The sequence below is a fragment of the Acipenser ruthenus genome, chromosome 54 (genome assembly GCF_902713425.1).
Source record: "Acipenser ruthenus chromosome 54, fAciRut3.2 maternal haplotype, whole genome shotgun sequence".
Lineage (NCBI taxonomy): Eukaryota > Metazoa > Chordata > Actinopteri > Acipenseriformes > Acipenseridae > Acipenser > Acipenser ruthenus.
Genome location: NC_081242.1, coordinates 1,461,437 through 1,487,432, shown reverse-complemented (window position 1 = coordinate 1,487,432; position 25,996 = coordinate 1,461,437). Strand labels below are relative to the sequence as shown.

Sequence of the window (25,996 nt, the reverse complement as noted above, 5' to 3'; positions counted from 1 at the left end):
TGTAGTTTTCCAGATACTTAACATTGAAAAAAACTGACTAGAAAAATGTGACATTTCTGAAATCTAACATGAAATAGTACTGGACTGCTATTATGGCTTCCGGTAGACTTTTTGCGATATCATTTTGTAGTTTCTTTGATTACATGATGTTAAATAATATAATAAATTATGTTCAGATAGTTGTTTTTATTATTTATTTTTGCTCACTCATTGTGCGACCCTGAGCAAGTCACTGAACCTCCTTGTGCTCCGTCCTTCGGATGAGACGTCAAACAAACAAGCTCCTATTGGAAGTGACTCTACAGCAGCAGCAGCAGCAGCAGTTGTTGATGATGCAGAGTTCACCCCCCCTAGTCTCTGTAAGTCGCTCTGGATAAAAGCGTCCGCTAAATGATTAATTAATAGTACTTCCAAAGCTATCCCATTCTAAAACATTTACATGCTTTTTATTTTTTTGCTCTTTACACAATCCGACTTGTTCTTTGGTAGCGGATTCGACTGCAATTATTATTTATTTATTTATTTGTTTGTTTATTTATTTTTTAAATACTGACAGCCTTCATCGTTCAGGTAGTGTTTTTTTTTTAATTTATTTTTTAAAGTAAATAGATCAGCTGCTGTTCACACAAACTTGTTTTTCCAGGTGGTAACAGGCCAGGCTGTGTAAATGTAATTTCAGTCAGCATGGAGAATGTACACTGTTCTGAAAAGGTAGATAGGAGACACACCCAAGGGTGTGTGGAGAGGGAGAGAGAGTCAATAAAAGAAGGCAAAGAACAGACACAAAGTCCCAATTCGAGAGAGAGAGAGAGAGAGAGACTTGGACAATGCAAAGGTGTTGATTTTTATTTGAAATATACCTGCAGAAAAAGGTAAGTGGACACATTTTTTTCAAATTGGGAGTTTTGTGTGTGTTGCACACTGTGCTTGTCCAGATGCGCTCCCCACAAGCTCTGTCAGTCTATGAAGGCTTGCTCAAAAACTAGAGCTTCAGCCCAACTTACAGCTGCAGCCAGAAGCGCAATCAAACCCCATTCATTTCTTAAGACACTGCTAAATTAGATGGAAAAATTGTACAATCGTATTTCTATCTAAAAACAATATGGATTTTTAAAGCTTCAAGCAAATGTATTTGTTTTGTGTGCATCTGTAATAAACTTTATACCTTGGGTAGTCACAGTAATTTTTATGGATTTATAGTGTTGATGTTGACTCAGCACAGCGAGGCTCTGCCCAGCACAGAGCGGGCAATGCCAGCGCACTAGATTACAACTTCATATAGACCCCACTGTGTTGGGTAGCTGCTGTAGTTCTGTGCAGGGTTTTATATCAGTGTTATACAGTGTGGTCGCGCCAGCATTGCCCTGTGTACAGCACAGCACAGCGAGGCTCTGCCCAGCACACAGCGGGCAATGCCAGCGCACTAGATTACAACTTCATATAGACCCCACTGTGTTGGGTAGCTGCTGTAGTTCTGTGCAGGGTTTTATATCAGTGTTATACAGTGTGGTCGCGCCAGCATTGCCCTGTGTACAGCACAGCACAGCGAGGCTCTGCCCAGCACACAGCGGGCAATGCCAGCGCACTAGATTACAACTTCATATAGACCCCACTGTGCTGGGTAGCTGCTGTAGTTCTGTGCAGGGTTTTATATCAGTGTTATACAGTGTGGTCACGCCAGCATTGCCCTGTGTACAGCACAGCACAGCGAGGCTCTGCCCAGCACACAGCGGGCAATGCCAGCCTAAGACACTATAACAGGTATATTGACACCCTCTCTGATATTTACAAATGCAAACACTATTTAAAACCTGAACTTGGTTTGTTGGAGACAGCAACTGTAGTGCTACCCTACATTGTGAAGTATAAACTTCAAAATACTGTTGGTTCTAAAATGGATAAATACAAAGTTATATTTATATTGAACTTCAGAAAGGCTCCTGCAGGTGGATACAGGGAAACAAAAATGATGGAAGCCATTAAATGGGTATTTTGACGTATTGGTACAATAAATGATTGCACTGAACGTAAAAGTAATTCATTAAATATTTGGATAATGTATTTATTTTGCAATAAATGTCACTGTGACTTATTTATTTTTTATTCTCTTTTTGAAAAGGTGTCTTAATATCCCCTTCGGTCACGATTTTTTATTTATAGAAATTGAAATTTAAAAAAAACAGTTTGAGATATGTTGTGCTTTTGGTATTTTCTGAATATCCCCGTAATTTAATTTTTAGAAAACTTTAAAGAACACTTTGTGTGAAGTGTACCACATCCTAATTAAAAACATGTTAAAAAAACAAACAACACAAAACGCTGGATTATCATTATTTCACGATCAATCAGAGTTGTTCTTATAAATCATATTTAGGTCGGTGGTTTCAATTTCATTATGTTTGTGTAAGGAGGCTGTGTGGTCCAGTGGTTAAAGAAAAGGGCTTGTAACCAGGAGGTCCCCGGTTCAAATCCCACCTCAGCCACTGACTCACTGTGTGACCCTGAACAAGTCACTTAACCTCCTTGTGCTCCGTCTTTCGGGTGAGACGAAGTTGTAAGTGACTCTGCAGCTGACGCATAGCTCACACACCCTAGTCTCTGTAAGTCGCCTAGGATAAAGGCGTATGCTAAATAAACTAATAATAATAAAATACCTCTGATGTGAGGGCAGTTTATGAAGCCGTGCTTTATTGAAAGCAGCGTGGCAGCCAGAAGCCACAGGGTACTTCAAATATATGTTTTGTTTGACTGTTTGTTTTGTTTATTGTTTTATTATTTATTATTTAAACATGCACATTAGTGGTGAAACTTGCAGCTTCTGTCTCTGGGTCTACTCCCTGGGGGCAGAAGCCTTACTAGTGACTCTGTCCTTACCAAAACACTCCCTTGGTTTTATTTCTTCAACTTTATGTTGCGTATATGAAACTATATTACATTGCAATCTTTATATCTCAGTTCTCCCCATATATATGTTCTGAAGAAAAAAGACTAATTTCTCTTTCCTCGCCTCCAAAAAACATTACTAATATATACTGATCTTTTATTTCAGAGTTAAGAAAACAACTTTGCTTATTTTTTTTACTGAATTATCTCCCCTCACAACACATTTAATTGTATGGGATCGAATTGTATTGTTGCTTTTTTTTTTAAATAAATGTTAAATGTACTGGGCAGTGGAGGTTATTTGGGGGAGAAAACAGCAAGGCACAGTGCACAGTCTGTTGCTAACCTCCTAACAGAGTCTGGCTTAGAGAGTGATTTGGTGGCACATGACAATGGCAGAAGAGGAGCTTATGGAAACTAATCCTGCGCTCCTGCCTGGATCGCTCAGACCACATGCTGGAGGAAGGCCATGCAGTCATGAGAGTGGGCAACTTTCAAAAAAGTGGAAAGGGAGTATGAGAGAGGGGGGGGGGGGTTCTCTCCTGACACGCTAGAACATTTTTGTGTTTTTTAATGTTAAAATGGCGCATAGTCAAACTTCCCTACCTCATGAGCCGCATACCATAATTACCATAAATTAGCCTCAAGACAATTACTGTAAAACATGACATGTTTGTGAGCGCATTTTAAATACTAGCATTGTTGTGCACTACTATTGTAGCTCTACAGTGTATTAAACTTTAAATGTAACACTATGGTGTTTTTCCATTATTTCTGTTTATACTGTATGTTTACGCACTTTAAATAAAATATATTCAGTTATTATGAAGCCAAATACAATAACTGACCAAAAACACCACATGAAAAGTCACATTTTTTGTAAGGATTCTTTTTGACAAGCTCGTCCTTTGAAGATTGCTGAGTTTAAAAAAAAAAAAGTTTTTAAAAAGACAAAGTTTTTTTTTTTTTTTGTATGACTGCTGCGTGTATTAAATACTATTGAGCTTTGTCGATGACAAATGTATTTATTTTGAAAGGGATTACAGTACCGGCTCATGACGAGACGTAAGATATGTAAATATAATATTAATTTTTAGAACTGCACTATAACATTTAAAACATGCATTCTCTTGTCTAGTGCCAACACTCCAATTTTATAAAAAGATTCATTCATCTGAATAAGTGCCACGAGTGATATTCCATGCTTGCCATACAGAACTCTCTCAAGTTGTTAAACCAGCTTCTCTACTGAATGCCGAAAGCAGCATCTGCCTCTAGCCTGACCCAGAAGGAAATTCAGATGAAAACGTGTTGGGATTGGTTTCGTAATGACGATAGAGGCTGTTTGCGATGTGTTGCAGATGAGACACAGGGTGTTTTCAGCGAAAGCAAACTGGTTAGTTTAAAAGATGCATTCTTTCGTTTATTACTCATGGAGGGTTTGCTCAATGCCAGCCTTCTGCCAGTCCTGTTGTCAATTCAACATGTCGTCTTTCTATTCCTTAAGGATATTATCTTCAAGTATCGCTCATCTGTTAGAAAGCTTTTTGGGTCTTCCTGCCCTGGGTTTGTCAATTACAGATGATGTTTCTCTAAGACTTTTGCACAGCAGTGTGTTGTGTTATAGTTTATATATATATATATATATATATATATATATATATATATATATATATATATATATATATATATATATATATATAAACATCATTCTCAGAATTTTTGAAAATCAACAAATTTACTGCACTTTTCTTTCTACACTTTTCTTTTGCCCGAAACATCCTGAAATAAATGATTTTTTAATAATTTAAACTTTTTGTGCACAATTTCTATTTTATTTTTTAAATATATGTTTTTCTTATCAACCTACCTTCTCTGAAACCTGGCTGTGTGTGTATGTATATATATATATATATATATATATATATATATATATATAATTTCAATAGACTTTGTGGACCTCGCTTGAATCTCATCTTACAAACATCTTACCCTTTTTTTTTCTGTTCGTCCTTTAGCTCACCGCAATGCTGGATGTTCTGTCGGCCGCCGTGTGTTTGGGACTGTTTAAAAACATTCTCAATTTCTCCACCTTGCCCAAATTCACCAGCCCTGTTAATTCATTCGCAAACTACTGTGGCATCCTGGTGGTGTTCACAGACTTCAGTGTGACAGGTGAGAGACTTCAATTATTTCGTTGTTTACTGGCAACGTGTGAACAGAAGATCAATGTGACTGTGTGTACAGCTGGGGCCAAAAGTATTGCATCACCTAGAATTTTAGGATTGAGACATCATTAAAAAAAAAAAAAAAAAAACTATAGGAACATAATTTAGAGATTTTATTTATCATGTAATCAAAAGAAACTACAGAATGATATCGCAAACAAAGTCTACCGGAAACCATAATAGCAGTCCAGTAAGTATTTCATGTTAGATTTCGAAACATTTTTCCAGTCAGTTTTTTTTTTTTTTGTTCAGTATATGGAAAACTACAAAGCAGTGGTATGTAACGCATATTCAGCAGCTTTCATTGGACTCTATGAAGCTGAGGGAGTTCATTCTATATAGAGGGGGTGGAATTCAATATGTTAACAAGGGAACATTATTCAGCAGCTTTCATTGGACTCTATGAAGCTGAGGGAGTTCATTCTATATAGAGGGTGTGCAATTCAATATGTTAACAAGGGAACATTATTCAGCAGCTTTCATTGGACTCTATGAAGCTGAGGGAGTTCATTCTATATAGAGGGTGTGCAATTCAATATGTTAACAAGGGAACATTATTCAGCAGCTTTCATTGGACTCTATGAAGCTGAGGGAGTTCATTCTATATAGAGGGTGTGCAATTCAATATGTTAACAAGGGAACATTATTCAGCAGCTTTCATTGGACTCTATGAAGCTGAGGGAGTTCATTCTATATAGAGGGTGTGCAATTCAATATGTTAACAAGGGAACATTATTCAGCAGCTTTCATTGGACTCTATGAAGCTGAGGGAGTTCATTCTATATAGAGGGTGTGCAATTCAATATGTTAACAAGGGAACATTATTCAGCAGCTTTCATTGGACTCTATGAAGCTGAGGGAGTTCATTCTATATAGAGGGGGTGGAATTCAATATGTTAACAAGGGAACATTATTCAGCAGCTTTCATTGGACTCTATGAAGCTGAGGGAGTTCATTCTATATAGAGGGTGTGCAATTCAATATGTTAACAAGGGAACATTATTCAGCAGCTTTCATTGGACTCTATGAAGCTGAGGGAGTTCATTCTATATAGAGGGTGTGCAATTCAATATGTTAACAAGGGAACATTATTCAGCAGCTTTCATTGGACTCTATGAAGCTGAGGGAGTTCATTCTATATAGAGACCACTCACACACACACACATCTTCTGTAGAGGTAGGAGTCATTTGAAAAATGACCATTAGGAGGGGGCTGAAGCAGACTGTAATATGCCAGCATGTGAAAAATACAGTTCAAATTTTGAAGTCACTTATTGTTAAACCTAGCTGGTGCAAAGGTATCCCCCAGGTAGCCTGGTTTGTGGAAACCTGTCCCGATATCTCAACCCTTGTCTGGTTTATCTTCCAGCGTTCCTCGTCCTGTTCTGGCTGTTATCCCCCATCCTGTCCAATATAACCACACGCTCCGACATCATCACTCTGCGCTTCCTGTCCTTCCTGAGCCACACCTACGCAACCCTGCTGCTGCTGGCCGTGCCCCTCGTTGTCACGGAGACGCTGTGCCGCCTCGTCTGGCCACACCCACTCCCGCAAGTGAGAGAAGAAGAAGAAGAAAGGGAAAAGCCATCTGCCGAGGAGAAGTGTAACAGCGGTGGGCAGACTTACAACAGCTTCCTGCTGCAGGTCCCCAGCTCCCTCTCCGCTCTCCTCTCCTGGGTCATCGCGGCTTCCTACAGCAGCCGCTTCATTCTGGCCGAGGTGGACAGGATCGAGCACTGCTTCCTGCTCTCTCCGGGAGGGGGCAGCATCACCAACTGCATCCCGGACTTCAGCTCCACGTTCTGGCCTCACGATTACCACCTGCCTCTGAGCACACTGCTGCTCTGTGGGACGTTCCTCCTGTCGTATGTCAGCTTCCACTACTACGGGACTTACAGCCGGCTGCGTGCGGGGCAACGGAGCGACGAGACGGCCAGCCAGGCGACCTCTAAACACAGAGAGGAGGAGGAGGAGGAAGAGTGGACGGCCGCGCACACAGATGACTTTACGAAAGCCACGGTGTGCGGTGTCACGATCTTTTTGTTCCTCCCCGTCCTGGCGGTCAACACGTCCTTGTTCCGGTGCCTCGAGGATTTCTGTTCCTGGTTCGTGCCCTGCGTCGTGGAAAAGGTGCGTTCTCTGAGAATCTCGGATCAGTCAAAAAATATCGGGACTAAGTTCAGGGCAGGCAGTGCAGAGATATACGTCTGAGAGCCACAGGCAGAGTGGAGCACATCAAGATAACAGAGTTCGCAAAGCGGAGGTTTTTATGCTAGTTATTTTAGCACGGTTAATAATGCCGTCTCTTGTTTTATGTGACATTATAATGTCGAACTTTCCTTTTTTTTTTTTTTTTTCTTCAAACAATAAAAAGCCAGGTATAAGTTTGTAAGTCCTATAAAACGTTTTTATTTTAAGGGTATCTTGAATTATCTTTAGCAACTAGGTAGATTGAAACTCATGGTGGGCAAATATGAGCCACTGCTGTACATACACAGATAGCTATGAATATTTCACTGTGGAAATGTCTGAATTGAATTGCTTGTTATGCCTGTATAATGCAATGACACAACTATGGAGAGACATATTTTTAAAAGAGTAACCTATTGTATACAGACGTGCTCAAATTTGTTGGTACCCTTACAGCTCATTGAAATAATGCTTCATTCCTCCTGAAAAGTGATGAAATTAAAAGTTATTTTATCATGTATACTTGCATGCCTTTGGTATGTCATAGAATAAAGCAAAGAAGCTGTGAAAAGAGATTAATTATTGCTTATTCTACAAAGATATTCTAAAATGGCCTGGACACATTTGTTGGTACCCCTTAGAAAAGATAATAAATAATTGGATTATAGTGATATTTCAAACTAATTAGTTTCTTTAATTAGTATCACACATGTCTCCAATCTTGTAATCAGTCATTCAGCCTATTTAAATGGAGAAAAGTAGTCACTGTGCTGTTTGGTATCATTGTGTGCACCACACTGAACATGGACCAGAGAAAGCAAAGGAGAGAGTTGTCTGAGATCAGAAAGAAAATAATAGACAAGCATGGTAAAGGTAAAGGCTACAAGACCATCTCCAAGCAGCTTGATGTTCCTGTGACAACAGTTGCAAATATTAAGAAGTTTAAGGTCCATGGAACTGTAGCCAACCTCCCTGGGCGCGGCCGCAAGAGGAAAATCGACCCCAGATTGAACAGAAGGATAGTGCGAATGGTAGAAAAAGAACCAAGGATAACTGCCAAAGAGATACAAGCTGAACTCCAAGGTGAAGGTACGTCAGTTTCTGATCGCACCATCCGTCGCTTTTTGAGCGAAAGTGGGCTCCATGGAAGAAGACCCAGGAGGACTCCACTTTTGAAAGAAAAACATAAAAAAGCCAGACTGGAATTTGCTAAAATGCATATTGACAAGCCACAATCCTTCTGGGAGAATGTCCTTTGGACAGGCGAGTCAAAACTGGAGCTTTTTGGCAAGTCACATCAGCTCTATGTTCACAGACGAAAAAATGAAGCTTTCAAAGAAAAGAACACCATACCTACAGTGAAACATGGAGGAGGCTCGGTTATGTTTTGGGGCTGCTTTGCTGCGCCTGGCACAGGGTGCCTTGAATCTGTGCAGGGCACAATAAAATCTCAAGACTATCAAGGCATTCTGGAGCGAAACGTACTGCCCAGTGTCAGAAAGCTCTGTCTCAGTCGCAGGTCATGGGTCCTCCAACAGGATAATGACCCAAAACACACAGCTAAAAGCACCCAAGAATGGATAAGAACAAAACATTGGACTATTCTGAAGTGGCCTTCTATGAGTCCCTATCTGAATCCTATCGAATATCTATGGAAAGAGCTGAAACTTGCAGTCTGGAGAAGGCACCCATCAAACCTGAGACAGCTGTAGCAGTTTGCTCAGGAAGAGTGGGCCAAACTACCTGTTAACAGGTGCAGAAGTCTCACTGAGAGCTACAGAAAACGTTTGATTGCAGTGATTGCCTCTAAAGGTTGTGCAACAAAATATTAGGTTAGCGGTCCCATCATTTTTGTCCATGCCATTTTCATTTGTTTTATTATTTACAATATTATGTTGAATAAAAAATCAAAAGCAAAGTCTGATTTCTATTAAATATGGAATAAACAATGGCGGATGCCAATTACTTTTGTCAGTTTCAAGTTATTTAAGAGAAAATTGTGCATTCTTCGTTTTTTGTGGAGGGGTACCAACAAATTTGAGCACGTCTGTAGGTATATTGTTTTTCATGATAGTGATTTTGGTTCTTTTCATTTTTGATGTAATTATTGACTGGCTGTATTGTCTAATGGTGATTCAATCATATCAATAAGAGTGTGCTGGGGGTCTGAACACCGTTGTCTGAGATTATTTGAGTCCATTTGTGGCGACCGCCACATAAATGATGTTAAAAATACATCATCTGTTCTTTAATTAGAATGGATTATACCTGGCCAGGTTAGAATAAATTGTTCATTTCTGCCTTGTTTATTAGCCTATCTCCCGTTTGGCTTAGTTGTCCAGGCTTGGGGGGGGGATTCATCGGGGTTCATTTTATTTCTTTTTTCTATGTGAAGGCTCTTATATTCTGCCAGCTACGGTAATTGTTTTAATTCAAGCCACCTGGTTTCATTGATAAAAGAGCGTATTGTGGGAAATGAGAGGATGGCCTGAAAGGAGATCTGAGTGTCGTTTGCAGTTTTGTTGCGGTTTCTTTTTTGCTTTTTAAATTATTTAAGCTTATCTAGAGACGATGTAACATTTTTTATGGAGTGTCACTGAGCTAATTGTCGCGAATACAGCTTTGAAATACCGTTCGTTTTATATGGATTATTTGAAACTGAAGAAAACAGATCGATTTACGTCCCAGGAACAACGCGCAGCCGGTCCTTGGACACACGGCAGGAAGGGGTGAGACGGTCTGTTAAACTTTTCTTTTTTGCGCTGGACAATGCTGGATTACAATTGTTTTTTTTCTTCATAGTACTATGAGTGTTTATTTTGATACTTTATTTTTCTCTGGAATATGTTTTTTTGCAAGTTTGTTTTGTTTTGAAGCACGTTTGACTTTGTTTTTTGGATTGGCTTTGTTTGGTTTGTCTTTCTGCAATAAGGAACTTTATGACCGCATTGATTTACATGGACTGGTTAATTTTTGTTAATACTACTTCATTGTGTTTCAAGCTGTTTTTGCGAATCGGTTTTACCAGTAATACCCAGGGTTAACAGGGTCATTTTGACTGTTTACTGTATTACTTGTTGTTTCACTGCCAAAATATTTATATCAGTGTATACACTATGCATTCTATTGTGCTATGAGGTTTCTTAGAGCAATGTTTAAGGTATATTTTGCTTCCTTTGTATCGACATTGTACTGTTCTACAGTTTTTTGCCACTATAAAAAGGTTACTGAAGATTATGACACTCTTACCCACGAACTTTTGGTCCCATTATTTGCTGTCAATCAGTCTTTAATTATCTGTTTTTGAAAACAGTTAGTCTTGGCTTGTGTCTTAAGTCTGGTTGTTACACATTGCTGTGTCTGAAATATACTGCTTGAAATGTACTGTTATTAATCCCACAATGAGACAATGAAGCTGCTTCATTTAAGCAACCAAAAGATGAGCACAACTATAAAATCAGGATGGGCAGCAGTGCGGAGTAGTGGTTAGGGCTCTGAACTCTTGACCGGAGGGTCGTGGGTTCAATCCCAGGTTGGGGGACACTGCTGCTGTACCCTTGAGCAAGGTACTTTACCTAGATTGCTCCAGTAAAAACCCAACTGTATAAATGGGGAATTGTATGTAAAAACAATGTGATATATTGTAACAATTGTAAGCCGCCCTGGATAAGGACGTCTGCTAAGAAATAAATAATAATAATAATAATAATAATAATAATAATGGGAATAAGACTCCTATTGCACAGCAGTGTCACCCAGTCCAGGTTTTACTACCAGCTTGATTAGCCCACAGTGTGTCTAGCTAATAAGATCAGGTGTGTCTTATTATTAAACTCCTAGTGAAACCAGGGAATCTTGTAAAAATATGTTACGATACATGATATGCAGGTCCCGATTCGATATGTATCATTATAATGTTATGGTCCTGATGGGCATGCATCAAATCAAATGATAACTGAAGGACACAAATTTGTATGCATTCATACCAAAACTATACAAAGACATATTTAAGAACTATCTGGTGCATTGCAATGAGATATGTTGTGCTTTTGGTATCTTCTGAACATGCCCGTAATTGAATTTTTAGAAAATTAAAAAAAACACTTTGTGTCAAGTCGATGGGAGTTCAAACATAGGAGCTTTTGTAAACTAAAATCTCATACCTGTCAACAATGAGTTTTCATAATACAGGAGCTTTTGTGAACTAAAATCTCATACCTGTCAACAATGAGTTTTCATAATACAGGAGCTTTTGTAAACTAAAATCTCATACCTGTCAACTTCTGAGTTTTCAAAATACAGGAGCTTTTGTAAACTAAAATCTCAATACCTGTCAACTTTTGAAAATACTAAAATCGAGAGCGGGGGGGTGGGGTGAGGGGGGCGGGGGGGGGTGCAGGTGTGTGGCTAAGTATGTGATCTTGCCTCCAGCACTGAATGCATGCCTGCCACAGGACTCCCCTGGGTCCTAAACCCTGCTATGTACAGACAGGGATTGCAGTAACCACACACCGGCCATGAATTTTGTAGACATGAAAGGTTTGCTGACATAAGGGGGTTTAACAGTAGAATACGGGAGAAACTCTGTCCCGGGAGAAGAGTCCAGAAAACGGGAGACTCCAGTGAATACGGGAGAGTTGACAGGTCAGTATACATTATAAAATAGATGCACAGCTAGGAAACGTAACACGGTACAGTTATACACAGTGAATGTCACAGTGTCCGATACATTTATTAAATCACACAATGAAAACAAAAATGGACAGCTAGCCTGTGCTGTTGTAAAAACAGACTAACTTTACACTGCACACACCCTAGGGCATAGACAGCACTGCTGAGCCCTACCTCTAACCCTATATTTGACAAGCATAGCTTTCAAAAATCAACAAGTTGGGAAACTCTAAACTATTGACATCCTTACTGGGTATACATGGCTTTCTGTAGTAACACAGTTACTGCTTTTGGGTTCATATGCAGCTCTGGACAAAAGTTTTGCATCACCCCTGCTCCCCTGTGTGGGCCTGTGTCCCGCCTTCCTGCTCCCCTGTGTGGGCCTGTGTCCCGCCTCCCTGCTCCCCTCCTCCAGGGACTGATTTCAGGTTTGTTTTCTTACCTGCTGCTCGTCTTCATCGTAGTCATCTCCATCCTGACAGGCCGCCTGGAGGCAGAGGAAGGAAAGCGATCAAAATCAACAATGGCACACACACAGTTTACCTCTACCTCTCACTGAGACAGGCAGACAATGTCTTTCTCAAGCAGAGCCCCCCCTCACCTTCTCCCTCTCTCTCACACTCAGACTCTCACCTTCTTCTGCAGGATGTCTCGGATGGCCTTGCAGATCTGGTCGAGCCGGCCGGGTGTGCGGATGGCCTCCACCCCGCAGTCCTTCAGCATCTCATTCATGGTCTCCAGCACTGACATCACCACCTGCCTGTCCCGCTCCTCCTTCACTGACTTGAGATAGGCAGGGAACACCATGGAGAGGAGCTTGTGAAGGGCTGAGAGAGAGAGAGAGAGAGAGAGGAGAGAGAGGAGAGGGGGAGAGAGAGAGAGAGGAGAGTCAATACAGAGGCAGGGAACACCACCGAGAGGAGCCTGTGAAGGGCTGAGGAGGGAGGGAGAGAGAGAGAGAGAGAGAGAGAGAGAGAGAGACACACACACACACACAATACAGAGGCAGGGAACACCACCGAGAGGAGCCTGTGAAGGGCTGAGGAGAGAGAGAGAGAGAGAGAGAGAGAGAGAGAGAGAGAGAGAGAGAGAGAGAGAGAGAGAGAGAGAGAGAGACACACACACACACACACAATACAGAGGCAGGGAACACTACCGAAAGGTGCCTGTGAATGGCTGAGGGGACAGAGAGAGAGAGAGAGAGTTGTGTGTTTGAGACAGACAGACAGAGGGAGGGAGTTGTACCTTCTCTGTTGAGCTCTGTGGGGTTCTCCTTCCACACCTTGTGCAGAGTTCTGCAGAACTGGCCCATGCCATCGTAGGCGGCTTTGCGCACATTCTCATGGGGAAACTGGACCAGAATGAAACATACAGAACGGGTCAGCACCAAAGAGAAGGGGTTTCAATACACCTTTATAGGGGTTCCATGCAGCAATAAATCCCTTAGTAATAATGCATGCGTTTCTTTTGAAAAGCAGGGAATCTTTCTATTTTTAAAACAGCATTGAAAACCCATTTTTATAAAAAAAAAAAAGTCTAACTGTTTTATAGGTATTATCTTTGCCTTTTAAATTTTGTATCATGTTGTAAAGTGCCTTGAGGTCCTTGTGATGAAAGGCGCTATATAAAATGTAAATAAATACATTTTGTGATTTAAATAAAGTTGACACGTCGCATGCAGAAATGATTTCAGACAGTTTCAGCAGACTACACTGGATGATATCTCTGATAACAATAATAGGACAGGCACGTTGTTTAGTGATCTCAATCATACTGCTGAACTCACATGTGCAATTCTGAAAGAACAAATTAAGGTTCAAAACCCAGACAGGCAGACAGACAGACAGACACAGCGAAGAGACAGATACACAGACAGACTGCAGGGATGGAAATAAGACTCCCGTAGCATAGTGGTTTGATCCATTCCTGACTTTTCTAGGAGTTACTATGAGCTTAATGAGGCACACCTGAGCTTGTTATCTATACAGCTATGGTCAAAAGTTTTGCATTACCCTACAGAATTAACACATTTCGCTAACATTAACACATTGAATTACATACCAATTTGCAGTGCCATATATTTAACAGAAAACTGACTACTATTATGGCTTCCGGTAGACTTGCGATATCTTTGATCACATGATGTTAAATAAAAGATCTAAATTATGTGCATATAGTTTTTTTTTTAAATATGTCTCAAATAGGAGGAGTGGCAAACACTGTTGCAGCAGCAAAGGTCATTCAAAATTATCTAGACAGCATTCAGAACTGGGCAGACACATGGCAAATGACATTTAATAGAGAAAAGTGTAAGGTACTGCATGCAGGCAATAAAAATGTGCATTATAAATATCATATGGGAGATAGTGAAATTGAAGAAGGGAACTATGAAAAAGACCTAGGAGTTTATGTTGACTCAGAAATGTCTTCATCTAGACAATGTGGGGAAGCTATAAAAAAGGCCAACGATTCTCGGATATATTGTGAGAAGTGTTGAATTTAAATCAAGGGAAGTAATGTTAAAACTTTACAATGCATTAGTAAGACCTCAATTAGAATATTGTGTTCAGTTCTGGTCACCTCGTTACAAAAAGGATATTACTGCTCTAGAAAGAGTGCAAAGAAGAGCAACCAGAATTATCCCGGGTTTAAAAGGCATGTCGTATGCAGACAGACTAAAAGAATTGAATCTGTTCAGTCTTGAACAAAGAAGACTACGCGGTGATCTGATTCAAACATTCAAAATCCTAAAAGGTATAGACAGTGTTGACCCAGGGGACTTTTTTGACCTGAAAAAAGAAACAAGGACCAGGGGTCACAAATGGAGATTAGATAAAGGGGCATTCAGAACAGAAAGTAGGAGGCACTTTTTTACACAGAGAATTGTGAGGGCCTGGAACCAACTCCCCAGTAATGTTGTTGAAGCCGACACCCTGGGATCCTTCAAGAAGCTGCTTGATGAGATTCTGGGATCAATAAGCTACTAACAACCAAACGAGCAAGATGGGCTGAATGGCCTCCTCTCGTTTGGAAACTTTCTTATGTTCTTATGTGGCTAATCAAGCTCTTAGTAAAACCTGGAATGCGTGAAACTTTTGTGCAATAGTAGTCTCATTACAATCCCCAGGACAGACAGGCACACGTATGGAGTGAATACACTGAAAGTATAAAACAGGGATTAGACTGGCAGACAGACAGTCAAGCACAGGGCCATAAAAAGAGCTGAAATTCTAAACTTACGTTACACGGCAAACCAACAGAGAAAATGAAGGGGTCTTTTGTACTTTACCAGAATTTTTATATGCGCATCAGGATTTATTATGCGAAAAAACAACCAAGGACAGAGCCTCGGTGTCCTCATAGCTAGTTATGGCCATGGTCACGCACATTCACGGTGTGTCTAATAAATCAATAAGCCACTGAACTCACGTCATGCATCTTGTAGACCTCCTGGAAGCAGGACTCAATGTAGGGCAGAAAGGCAGAGCTGGAGGAGGGATGGAGGGAAGGAGGAGAGAGGGTTATTTTTGAAAAAACAAAACGGAAACCACAGGGTACATGTGACAAGAAATCATGGATGAGCTGGCATTCTGCACCTGAGGCCAAACAGCATGTCGATAATATCTAGACTTATTCAAATTATTCTTATCTGCATCTTTCACACTCTCACTTAGTTTCACAAAATCCTGTGCTTCCTCTTCTCTCAGCCCTGGCACGTTCACAATACATTCCTTCAACAGATTTGTATCCACTGATACCCGAGTGGTTATCTCCAGTGGATTAAACAGCTGGCCAAGAGCAATCAGGAACTTAACTTCATGTGAAATTCAACATTTCTTGTTTCTCTTGCAGCCAGCACAAAAGTGTAAACCCAGGTATGGGGCGAGGTGGAAAAACACTTCAGCCGTGCAATGTAAGCGCACAGACAGTAAGCTGACTGGTGCCAAAAACTGCTGCGTAACAAAAAATGGAGCACTGGTAACAGAGTGTCAAACCAAACCGGAATGGTTTGGTACCAACCTTGGTACCAATAAAGGTGACTGGTACCTACTGTGCTACCTACCAGGTCACTAGTACTGGGGCACCAACCCTGGTACTGACCAGCTCACTGATGCAGGCTCTGGTACCAGTAAGTGGTGCCGACCAGGTGGCTGGTACAGGCTCTGGTACCACTAAGGTCACTGGTACAGGCGCTGGTACCGACCAGGGTACAGGCTCTCATTAGGTAATGGTTAAATTTCGTACTTGAAAGGGAACTGTAAACTACACTGTGTCTAAATATTACTCTTGCATTGTAACCCTGTGCTGCAGTGGTATTCAGTTCCATTCTCTGGAGGGCCAGTTAAGGCAATGTCCAAACCTGGGGGGGGGGGGGTCACAGGGCGCTCATGATGTGTGTGTACCGGTGGGGGGGTTGGTTAAACGGTTATGAAAATCTGACTATCCAGTCACACTTTACATAACACAACGTCGCAACACTACACTTGCACAATTCAGCTAATACATCTCAGAAATAACCACTTACAACGATACACACTTATGTTGTGTAAGCACCTTAAGCGCCAGATTCAAAAGTGCAGCACTGTCTAAATATGTATCAACATGTTCCAACTCCAATGTGTTTAGATGTAAATGAAAAGTTTCTAACTTACAGTGCCTATTCAGTGCCTTTTGTTGCCTTATAGCCTGGAATTAAAATGCATTAAAATAGTTTTTTTTCATTTATCTACACATCCTACCCCAGAACTTCAAAGTTGACTCACAGCTGTAATTGTATTTCTTCTGCTAAGAAATAAGAAATATTAACTCAGGAGGGTGGAGACTTATCCAATTGTGATCTTTCAGTTTTGTATTTTTAATATATAATTTTTTTCTCAATAAAAACTTTTTTCCCCTTAACAGTGTGGAGTATGGTGTGTAGATAAGTGGGAAAAAAATCCTAATTTAAAACGCATGAAACTCTGAGGCACCGACACAACAAAATGTGAAAAAAAGTTCAAGGGGGTGTAGACTTTCTATAGTCACTGTAAATACATGGCATGAAAGCATACAGTGGGAAAATAAACAAGTGCATATGTGACATTTAACTTTGACAGGCGTGTCAGCACTTAGGAGCATTTTTTATTGTTGCCAAACAGGTTTTTTACGTCCAAATAAAATAATTAAATCCTATTAACTGTTGATTAGAACTGCTCTTATCTGTGATGTGATATTCTTTAGTGTGGTACTTTGTATTGTGATATTTAATGTGATTCTTTGTGTTGTGATATTTTATAGAATAAGTTAAGAAATTAATAATAATAATAATATTAATAATAATAATAATAATAATAATAATAATAATAATAATAATAATAATAATAATGCTTCCGGTAGACTTTTTGCAATATCACTTTGTAGTTTCTTTGATTACATGATGTTAAATAACAGAATAAATTATTTTGTTTTGTTTTTTTTGTTTGTTTAAATAGGTCTCAATCCTAAAATTCTAGGTGATGAAAAACTTTAGGCCACAGCTGGAAACTCTTTAGTAAAAATGTCAGACTAAGGGGATCCCGAGTGGCGCATCCAGTAAAGGCGCTCCGCGCAGAGAGCAGGATGTGCCCTATAGCCTGGAGATCGCAGGTTTGAATCCAGGCTATGTCACAGCCGACCGGGAGTTCCTGGGGGGTGGCGCACAATTGGCTGAGCGCTGCCCGGGTAGGGAGGGCTTAGGTCGGCAGGGGAATCCACGGCTCACCGCGCATCAGCGACCCCTGTGGCCGATAGGGCGCCTGTGGTTCTGCAGTGGAGCCGCCAGATCTGTGTTGTCCTCCAGCACTATAGGTCTGGTGGCATTGCTGTGGATCTGCAGTGCGAAAAATGACGGCTTGGCAGGAGCACGTTTCGGAGGACGCGTGTTCCAGCCTCCGTTTCCCAAGTCGACGGGAGGGTTGCGAGCGGTGAGCCGAGGATACAAATAATTGGGCATGCTAAATTGGGGTGAAAACCGGGGTAAAAAAAAAAAAAAAAAAAGTCAGACTAATTAGGCGAGACGTAAATAAACCCGCACAACGGTGGCTGACTGAGTTCAGGGTTTATGTCACAACATGGTTCAATATCTTGGTGATTGGAAGGGTGGTCCGGTGGTTAGAAAAAAGGTCTTGATACCAGGATGTCCACGGTTCAAATCCCAGCTCCGCCACCAACTCAAGCAAGTCACTTAACCTCCTTGTGCTCCGTCTTTTGGGCGAGACGTTGTTGTAAGTGACTTTGCAGCTGATACAAAGTTCACACCCTTCTCCTGCCCACACACACTTGTCTCTGTAAACTGCCTTGCATTAAGGCGTCTGCTAAATAAATAATAATAATAATGTGCAAACACAGTGTGAATATAAACTAAAGTTTATTGATTCAAGGGTAGCTTGCATACAGAGTGAGTTGTAAATCACATAAAGTTGACTCACAGCTGTAATTGTATTTCTTCTGCTAAGAAATAAGAAATATTAACTCAGGAGGGTGGAGACTTATCCAATTGTGATCTTTCAGTTTTGTATTTTTAATATATAATTTTTTTCTCAATAAAAACTTTTTTCCCCTTAACAGTGTGGAGTATGGTGTGTAGATAAGTGGGAAAAAAATCCTAATTTAAAACGCATGAAACTCTGAGGCACCGACACAACAAAATGTGAAAAAAATTTCAAGGGGGTGTAGACTTTCTATAGTCACTGTAAATACATGGCATGACAGCATACAGTGGGAAAATAAACAAGTGCATATGTGACATTTAACTTTGACAGGCGTGTCAGCACGTAGGAGCATTTTTTATTGTTGCCAAACAGGTTTTTTACTTCCAAATAAAATAATTAAATCCTATTAACTGTTGATTAGAACTGCTCTTATCTGTGATGTGATATTCTTTAGTGTGGTACTTTGTATTGTGATATTTAATGTGATTCTTTGTGTTGTGATATTTTATAGAATAAGTTAAGAAATTAATAATAATAATAATAATAATAATAATAATAATAATAATAATACTTCCGGTAGACTTTTTGCAATATCACTTTGTAGTTTCTTTGATTACATGATGTTAAATAACAGAATAAATTATTTTGTTTTGTTTTTTTTGTTTGTTTAAATAGGTCTCAATCCTAAAATTCTAGGTGATGAAAAACTTTAGGCCACAGCTGGAAACTCTTTAGTAAAAATGTCAGACTAAGGGGATCCCGAGTGGCGCATCCAGTAAAGGCGCTCCGCGCAGAGAGCAGGATGTGCCCTATAGCCTGGAGATCGCAGGTTCGAATCCAGGCTATGTCACAGCCGACCGGGAGTTCCTGGGGGGCGGCGCACAATTGGCTGAGCGCTGCCCGGGTAGGGAGGGCTTAGGTCGGCAGGGGAATCCACGGCTCACCGCGCATCAGCGACCCCTGTGGCCGATAGGGCGCCTGTGGTTCTGCAGTGGAGTCGCCAGATCTGTGTTGTCCTCCAGCACTATAGGTCTGGTGGCATTGCTGTGGATCTGCAGTGCGAAAAATGACGGCTTGGCAGGAGCATGTTTCGGAGGACGCGTGTTCCAGCCTCCGTTTCCCGAGTCGACGGGAGGGTTGCGAGCGGTGAGCCGAGGATACAAATAATTGGGCATGCTAAATTGGGGTGAAAACCGGGGTAAAAAAAAAAAAAAAAAAGTCAGACTAATTAGGCGAGACGTAAATAAACCCGCACAACGGTGGCTGACTGAGTTCAGGGTTTATGTCACAACATGGTTCAATATCTTGGTGATTGGAAGGGTGGTCCTGTGGTTAATAAAAAGGACTTGATACCAGGATGTCCACGGTTCAAATCCCAGCTCCGCCACCAACTCAAGCAAGTCACTTAACCTCCTTGTGCTCTGTCTTTTGGGCGAGACGTTGTTGTAAGTGACTTTGCAGCTGATACAAAGTTCACACCCTTCTCCTGCCCACACACACTTGTCTCTGTAAACTGCCTTGCATTAAGGCGTCTGCTAAATAAATAATAATAATAATGTGCAAACACAGTGTGAATATAAACTAAAGTTGATTGATTTAAGGGTAGCTTGCATACAGAGCGAGTTGTAAATCTTGGATGTCTGCTAATTATTTGCAGTTAAATGCTAGTAAAACTATACTTTTGCTTACTGGCTCAAACACAATTGAAATCTTTCACTTCTTTTCAACTTAGTTATGGTAGCTACCTACTGCAGCCTTCAGCTTCTAAAAAGAGCCTTGAGGTACACTTTGACGCCACAATGTCTTTTTTTTAGTAGTCGCCAATTACTTTTTTGTTATTTTCTCCCCAATTTAGAAGTGTCCAATTATTATTATTTTTATTTTTTTTAGCTCATATCACCGCTACCACTCCCTGCGCTGACTCGGGAGCGGCAAAGACAAACACACGCTGTCCTCCGAAGCGTGTGCCGTCAGCCGCCCGCTTCTTTTCACACTGCAGACTCACCGTGCAGCCGCCTCAGAGCTACAGCGTCGGAGGACAACGCAGCTCTGGGCAGCTTACAGGCAAGCCCGCAGGCGCCCGGCCAGACCACGGGGTTGCTGGTGCGCGGTGAGCCGAGGACACCCTGGCCGACCTAAACCTTCCCCCACCCCCGGGTGGTGCTCGGCCAATTGTGTGTCACCCCCTCCCATCCACGGTTGGCAATGGAATAGCCTGGACTCGAACCGGTGACCTTCAGGCTGTAGGGCGCATCCTGCACTCCACGTGGAGCCCCGGTATTTATTTATTTTTTTTAACTGTGTAAAGCGCCGTGAGATGTGCAGTTGTTGTAAACAAGGAAGGAGAAGGGTTAATACCAGATAAAGTGGAGTGATCACTTGTTCTTGTATTATAGCGTGTTGCCAAAAAAAAAAAAAGTGTTGGGACACAGTGATCCAGATTTTGCAATCCTACATTTTGTGATCGAGATTCCTTTTAAAAAAATAAAAATAAAAATAAAAAAATAAATAAATAAATAAATAAATAAATAAATAAATAAATAGTAATTATTTGTAACCTGGATAAAAGTAAATCCAGCAGCAACATTTTCTGTAACCAAAACAAAAAAAAAAAGATAGAGATAAAAGTAATCGACCACAAAATAGGACTTTTACTTCTTTTAAGAATTCAACTGATCCCTGTTAAGCCATTTCTGTATCTCGATTACAACCGAGAAATGCGTTAGCAGTAAAATTGGTTTAATTTACTGTTTCAGTCCTATTGCTGAATACCTGACAGGGCAGAGGGAGGGGGCTGTGTCTGTGTGTGAGTGTGGTCTTACTCCGATTCTGATTCGATGTTTTACTGTGTCAATCGTGGCAGAGCTCCTCTCTTATTTCACAAAACACAACAAAAAAACCCAGCAGTGTTTTGCTCAAACCGCACCGTTTTCAATCTTGCGTATCTGTAATTTCAGCTTTTGTAATGAACAGAAGGCTCTCGCGGGCCAATTCAATAACACTGCAATACTGTGTTTAAATATTAATCTTGCATTGTAACCCTGTACTGTGTTTAAATATTAATCTTGCACTGCCCTGTAACACCTGTAAATCACCTTGGATAAAGGCATCTGCCAAATAAATACATAAATAAATTAAATAAATAATAATAACAACAACAACACAGCTTTCCCCGGCTCAGTTGTGCACATTGATGATATCGTCATATAGAAATTATTGTTCTAAGTGTTTTTAAACATTTTGAAACATTTGTTTTATGCACTGGATGATACGGTTTGTCTCTGAGATTGTGTGAACTGCCTCCTTACCCAGAGTGAAAAGAAATTTCTCCCAAAGCATCGCAGGCATCCTCCTTCTCATCGATATAGGCATTCTCCACACTGAACCTGAGACAGAGAGAGAGAGAGAGAGAGGGACAGGGAGGGTGAGAGACAGAAAAAGAGATGGAGAGAGAGAAAGAGGGAGAGAAGGAGGGATAGAAAGAAAGAGAGAGAAAGAAAGGAAAGGGTGAGACAGGGAGAGCGGTGTAGAGGGAGAAAGAGAAAGAAAGAAAACTACATTTGCTGTGTGTGTTGTCTGTATCTCGCCACAACATATATTTGAATATAATACCCATTGGTCTTGTTAATAATGCATATTTTCTAAAACACATGTGTATGAAATCAATACAAATGCATGAAGCAGTGGCAGCAGCAGCAGCAGCAGCTGTTGTGTGAAGTGTACAGTGCTGAACTCCTTCAGAGGGAAGCTGGCTGCCTACCCGGCCACGTCTCTCTCCTCCTCGGGGTCCCCATGGACATCCTCGATCACACTGTCCTCATTCTCATCATCTACATCGTCATCATCCAGCAAGAGGAAGGGCTGGCTCTCCTCAGTCAGGTGAGCCTGACAGAGAAAGAGAGGGGGAGAGAGAGAGAGAGAGTGTTTAAACAGACTCCACTAGGGGCTATCCGCTCCCATTACACAAACTCCCTTACATCAGACATGCAGGTACAAATAAGTGTCTCTATATGTGTCTGTTTTATTGAAATATTTTTCGGTCTGTCTGTCATCATTCAGGACATAGATGATAGATAGATAGATAGACAGATAGATAGATAGATAGATAGAGGGGTGAGAGAGACAGAGACATAGAGAGACAGGGAGGCAGTGTTATCTAAGTTTGACTTCTGGATGAACTGCCTACAACATCACAAGATCCACTGAATAAACCCACAGACGAAGAAACAGACTATTCTCTCACACACACACACACACACACACACACACACACACACATTACACTGATGAAGGCATTAGCAGAAACGCTGGTCTGCTGCTCGACTCTCTCAGTTTCTTCGTTTTTTTTTTTTTTCCTGTGCAGAGTTTGTGATTGAAGTTCTGGATGAACTGCCTACAATATCACAAGAGCCACTGAACAAACCCACAGGAGAAGAAACAGACTCTTCCAATATCTCTCTCACACACACACACACACACACACACACACACACATTACACTGATGAAGGCACTCGCTAGCAGAGGCCCTGACCTTGACCCTGACCCTACTGAACTCACCGTGACCCCTTCGGTGGACTTGAGTGACATCATCATGAGGGTGGTGATGGTGGGGAGGTGTGGAATGAGGGAGGCAGGAGAGACCGTGGAGAGAGAGGCAAAGAGGCCGTACCTGACCGACAGAGAGAGAGAGAGAGAGAGAGAGAGAGAGAGAGAGAGAGAGAGAAAGTTAATATAAACACAGACTGACAGTACATAGAGACGCACAGAGAATACAGACAAAGACAGACAGACAAACAGAAACACACGCACGCACACACACACACTAGACAGACAGAGACACACACACACAGTGAATAGACAGACACACAAACACAGACAGACAGACAAAGCCACACACATACAGTGGATAGACAGGCACACACACACACAAACAGACAGACAGACACACACAGTGGATGCACAGACACACACACGCACTTACGTGCAGCGCCTCAGGTCTGGATCGTCCACGGTGTTACTCAGGTTCAGTCCCAGTTGAACACACTCGTCAGCCAGCGGGGAAAAAACATCTTTCCCAATAGTGCGGGCCAACACACCCAGAGTCTCTGAGACAGAGGGAGAGGAGAGGAGAGGAGGGGATGGGAGGGTTAGAGAATCAACACGCCACTCTCTCTACAGCTGTGGCCAAACATTTAGCATCACCTAGAATTTTAGGATTGAGACAAAATTTACAAAAAGAAAAAAAAAACTATATGAACATGTGAACAGGCTGTGACGTCAGACCTGGAAGAAACACACAGCACTGCGTGAATGTGCTTGCTTTGCGCGTTTTAATAATACACAGAAAAAAAAAACAGTTGAACAAAACAGCGCACGGTACTATGAGCCAAAATAAACAGACAAACAAAATGGACTGACACTAAACAAACAGTGGACGAGCAAACAAGTATCGTGCTGGTTTAAAAGCCAGCACGCGTAGCAATTGTTATTTCTTTGAATTCTCTCTTCTCGAACACACAACCCTGTGTGTGTGAAGCACTCACCCTTTTATGCAGCTGTACCGAGACTCGATTGCTGCTATCATTATTATTATTATTATTATTATTATTATTATTATTATTATTATTATGTATTTCTTAGCAGACGCTCTCATCCAGGGTGACTTACAATTGTTACAAGATATCACATTATTTTTACATACAATTAACAATTTATACAGTTGGGTTTTTACTGGAGCAACCTAGATTGCTCAAAGTCTATAACAGTCTGTAAATCTATCTCCTCACTCTAACACTAACGTGTCAGGAAACTGAGTCCATTGAATTTAATTGAACCCTGACGAGCCCGTATCTGATAAACTGGCGATGATTCACAACTGACGCTTTCATGATCAGATTATGAGGACCACGTCACAAGCCTTCAGTGCGCAATATAATTTCAGATGACAGGCCGTCACGGTTATATTATTATTATTTATTTCTTAGCAGACGCCCTTATCCAGGGCGACTGACAACTGTTATAAGATATCACAGTATTTGTACAGCAGCAGTGTCCCCCCACCTGGGTTTGAACCCACGACCCTCCGGTCAAGAGTCCAGAGCCCTAACCACTACTCCACACTGCTCAATCATTCTATTGGAATTTCGGTACATCTGCACGTGAACTAACTGAGCTCCCTGTGCTTCCATACTAACACCCATTTTAATCTGCACGTGGAGTGATTGTGCAATCCTCGTGCCTAAATACAATTATACACTTTATATCCCCTGTGCTACATAACCCACACTCTGTGTACCAATACCTACACCGACAATAACACGCCACATACAACATGTAACACAAAATACGCCCAGGACCCATGGCACCCCCGCCACAGAACATAATTTAGATATTCTATTTAACATCATGTAATCAAAGTTATAATAGTAGTACAGAAGCATTTCATGTTAGATTTCGAAATGTCAAACTTTTCAATTTTTGTCTGTTTTTCATTTATGGAAAACTACAAAGCGGTGTGCAATTCAATATGTTAACAAGGGAACATTATTCAGCAGCTTTCATTGGACTCTATGAAGCTGAGGGAGTTCATTCTATATAGAGGGTGTGCAATTCAATATGTTAACAAGGGAACATTATTCAGCAGCTTTCATTGGACTCTATGAAGCTGAGGGAGTTCATTCTATATAGAGGGTGTGCAATTCAATATGTTAACAAGGGAACATTATTCAGCAGCTTTCATTGGACTCTATGAAGCTGAGGGAGTTCATTCTATATAGAGGGTGTGCAATTCAATATGTTAACAAGAGAACATTATTCAGCAGCTTTCATTGGACTCTATGAAGCTGAGGGAGTTCATTCTATATAGAGGGTGTGCAATTCAATATGTTAACAAGGGAACATTATTCAGCAGCTTTCATTGGACTCTATGAAGCTGAGGGAGTTCATTCTATATAGAGGGGGTGGAATTCAATATGTTAACAAGGGAACATTATTCAGCAGCTTTCATTGGACTCTATGAAGCTGAGGGAGTTCATTCTATATAGAGGGTGTGCAATTCAATATGTTAACAAGGGAACATTATTCAGCAGCTTTCATTGGACTCTATGAAGCGGAGGGAGTTCATTCTATATAGAGGGTGTGCAATTCAATATGTTAACAAGGGAACATTATTCAGCAGCTTTCATTGGACTCTATGAAGCTGAGGGAGTTCATTCTATATATAGTCCATAGCTGTACAGAGGTGCAGAGGGGGAATTGCAATTTCAGAATATTATTTTAGTTAATTCTTATTTCTTTACACAAACCCCCCATTCAGACAGTGACAGGAAGTGATGTGTGTGTCCCTTACCTAGCGATTGTATCTGCAGTGACCTCACTTCCTCTCGGGTGTTGACCAGATAGCCCTTGAGGTTGTCAATCACTGGCTGGAAGTACGGCAGCAGGGCTCCCTTCGCGGCATTGGCTGAGAGGGAAACAGAGGGGGGTGGGTTTAGAGCCGGACAAACCATGTAGGCAGCCAGTCGCTTTGAAAACACTGAAATATAGCTTTGAATGATCAAATACAAATAAAAACA

The 25,996-nt window shown here is 41.1% G+C and overlaps 2 protein-coding genes across 2 annotated transcripts in view; one reads left to right on the top strand and one right to left on the bottom strand.

Annotated features, from left to right (window-relative positions):
• Positions 1 to 25,996, bottom strand: part of LOC117398276 (importin-4) — a 68,691-nt gene that overhangs the window by 23,457 nt on the left and 19,238 nt on the right. Inside the window, exons 16-24 of the mRNA XM_034912893.2 lie at positions 25,771 to 25,884; positions 23,404 to 23,527; positions 22,980 to 23,091; positions 22,182 to 22,306; positions 21,730 to 21,807; positions 15,402 to 15,459; positions 13,218 to 13,323; positions 12,606 to 12,799; positions 12,415 to 12,459 (exon numbers count right to left, since the gene is read on the bottom strand). Coding sequence (XP_034768784.2) covers positions 12,415 to 12,459; positions 12,606 to 12,799; positions 13,218 to 13,323; positions 15,402 to 15,459; positions 21,730 to 21,807; positions 22,182 to 22,306; positions 22,980 to 23,091; positions 23,404 to 23,527; positions 25,771 to 25,884 — 956 coding nt within the window. The remainder of the gene's footprint in view (positions 1 to 12,414; positions 12,460 to 12,605; positions 12,800 to 13,217; positions 13,324 to 15,401; positions 15,460 to 21,729; positions 21,808 to 22,181; positions 22,307 to 22,979; positions 23,092 to 23,403; positions 23,528 to 25,770; positions 25,885 to 25,996) is intronic.
• LOC117398300 (uncharacterized) lies at positions 744 to 7,475 on the top strand. The gene is made up of 3 exons (XM_033997285.3): positions 744 to 872; positions 4,902 to 5,058; positions 6,481 to 7,475. Exons 2-3 carry the CDS (start codon positions 4,911 to 4,913, stop codon positions 7,320 to 7,322), a joined length of 990 nt encoding a protein of 329 aa, XP_033853176.3. The 5' UTR covers positions 744 to 872; positions 4,902 to 4,910; the 3' UTR covers positions 7,323 to 7,475.

Bases quoted from the DNA above. Each gene is read 5' to 3' on its own strand.
- LOC117398300 (XM_033997285.3), top strand. From the start codon at position 4,911: ATGCTGGATGTTCTGTCGGCCGCCGTGTGTTTGGGACTGTTTAAAAAC. The intron at 5,059-6,480 runs GTGAGAGACTTC...TTTATCTTCCAG, and splicing joins CACAGACTTCAGTGTGACAG to CGTTCCTCGTCCTGTTCTGG.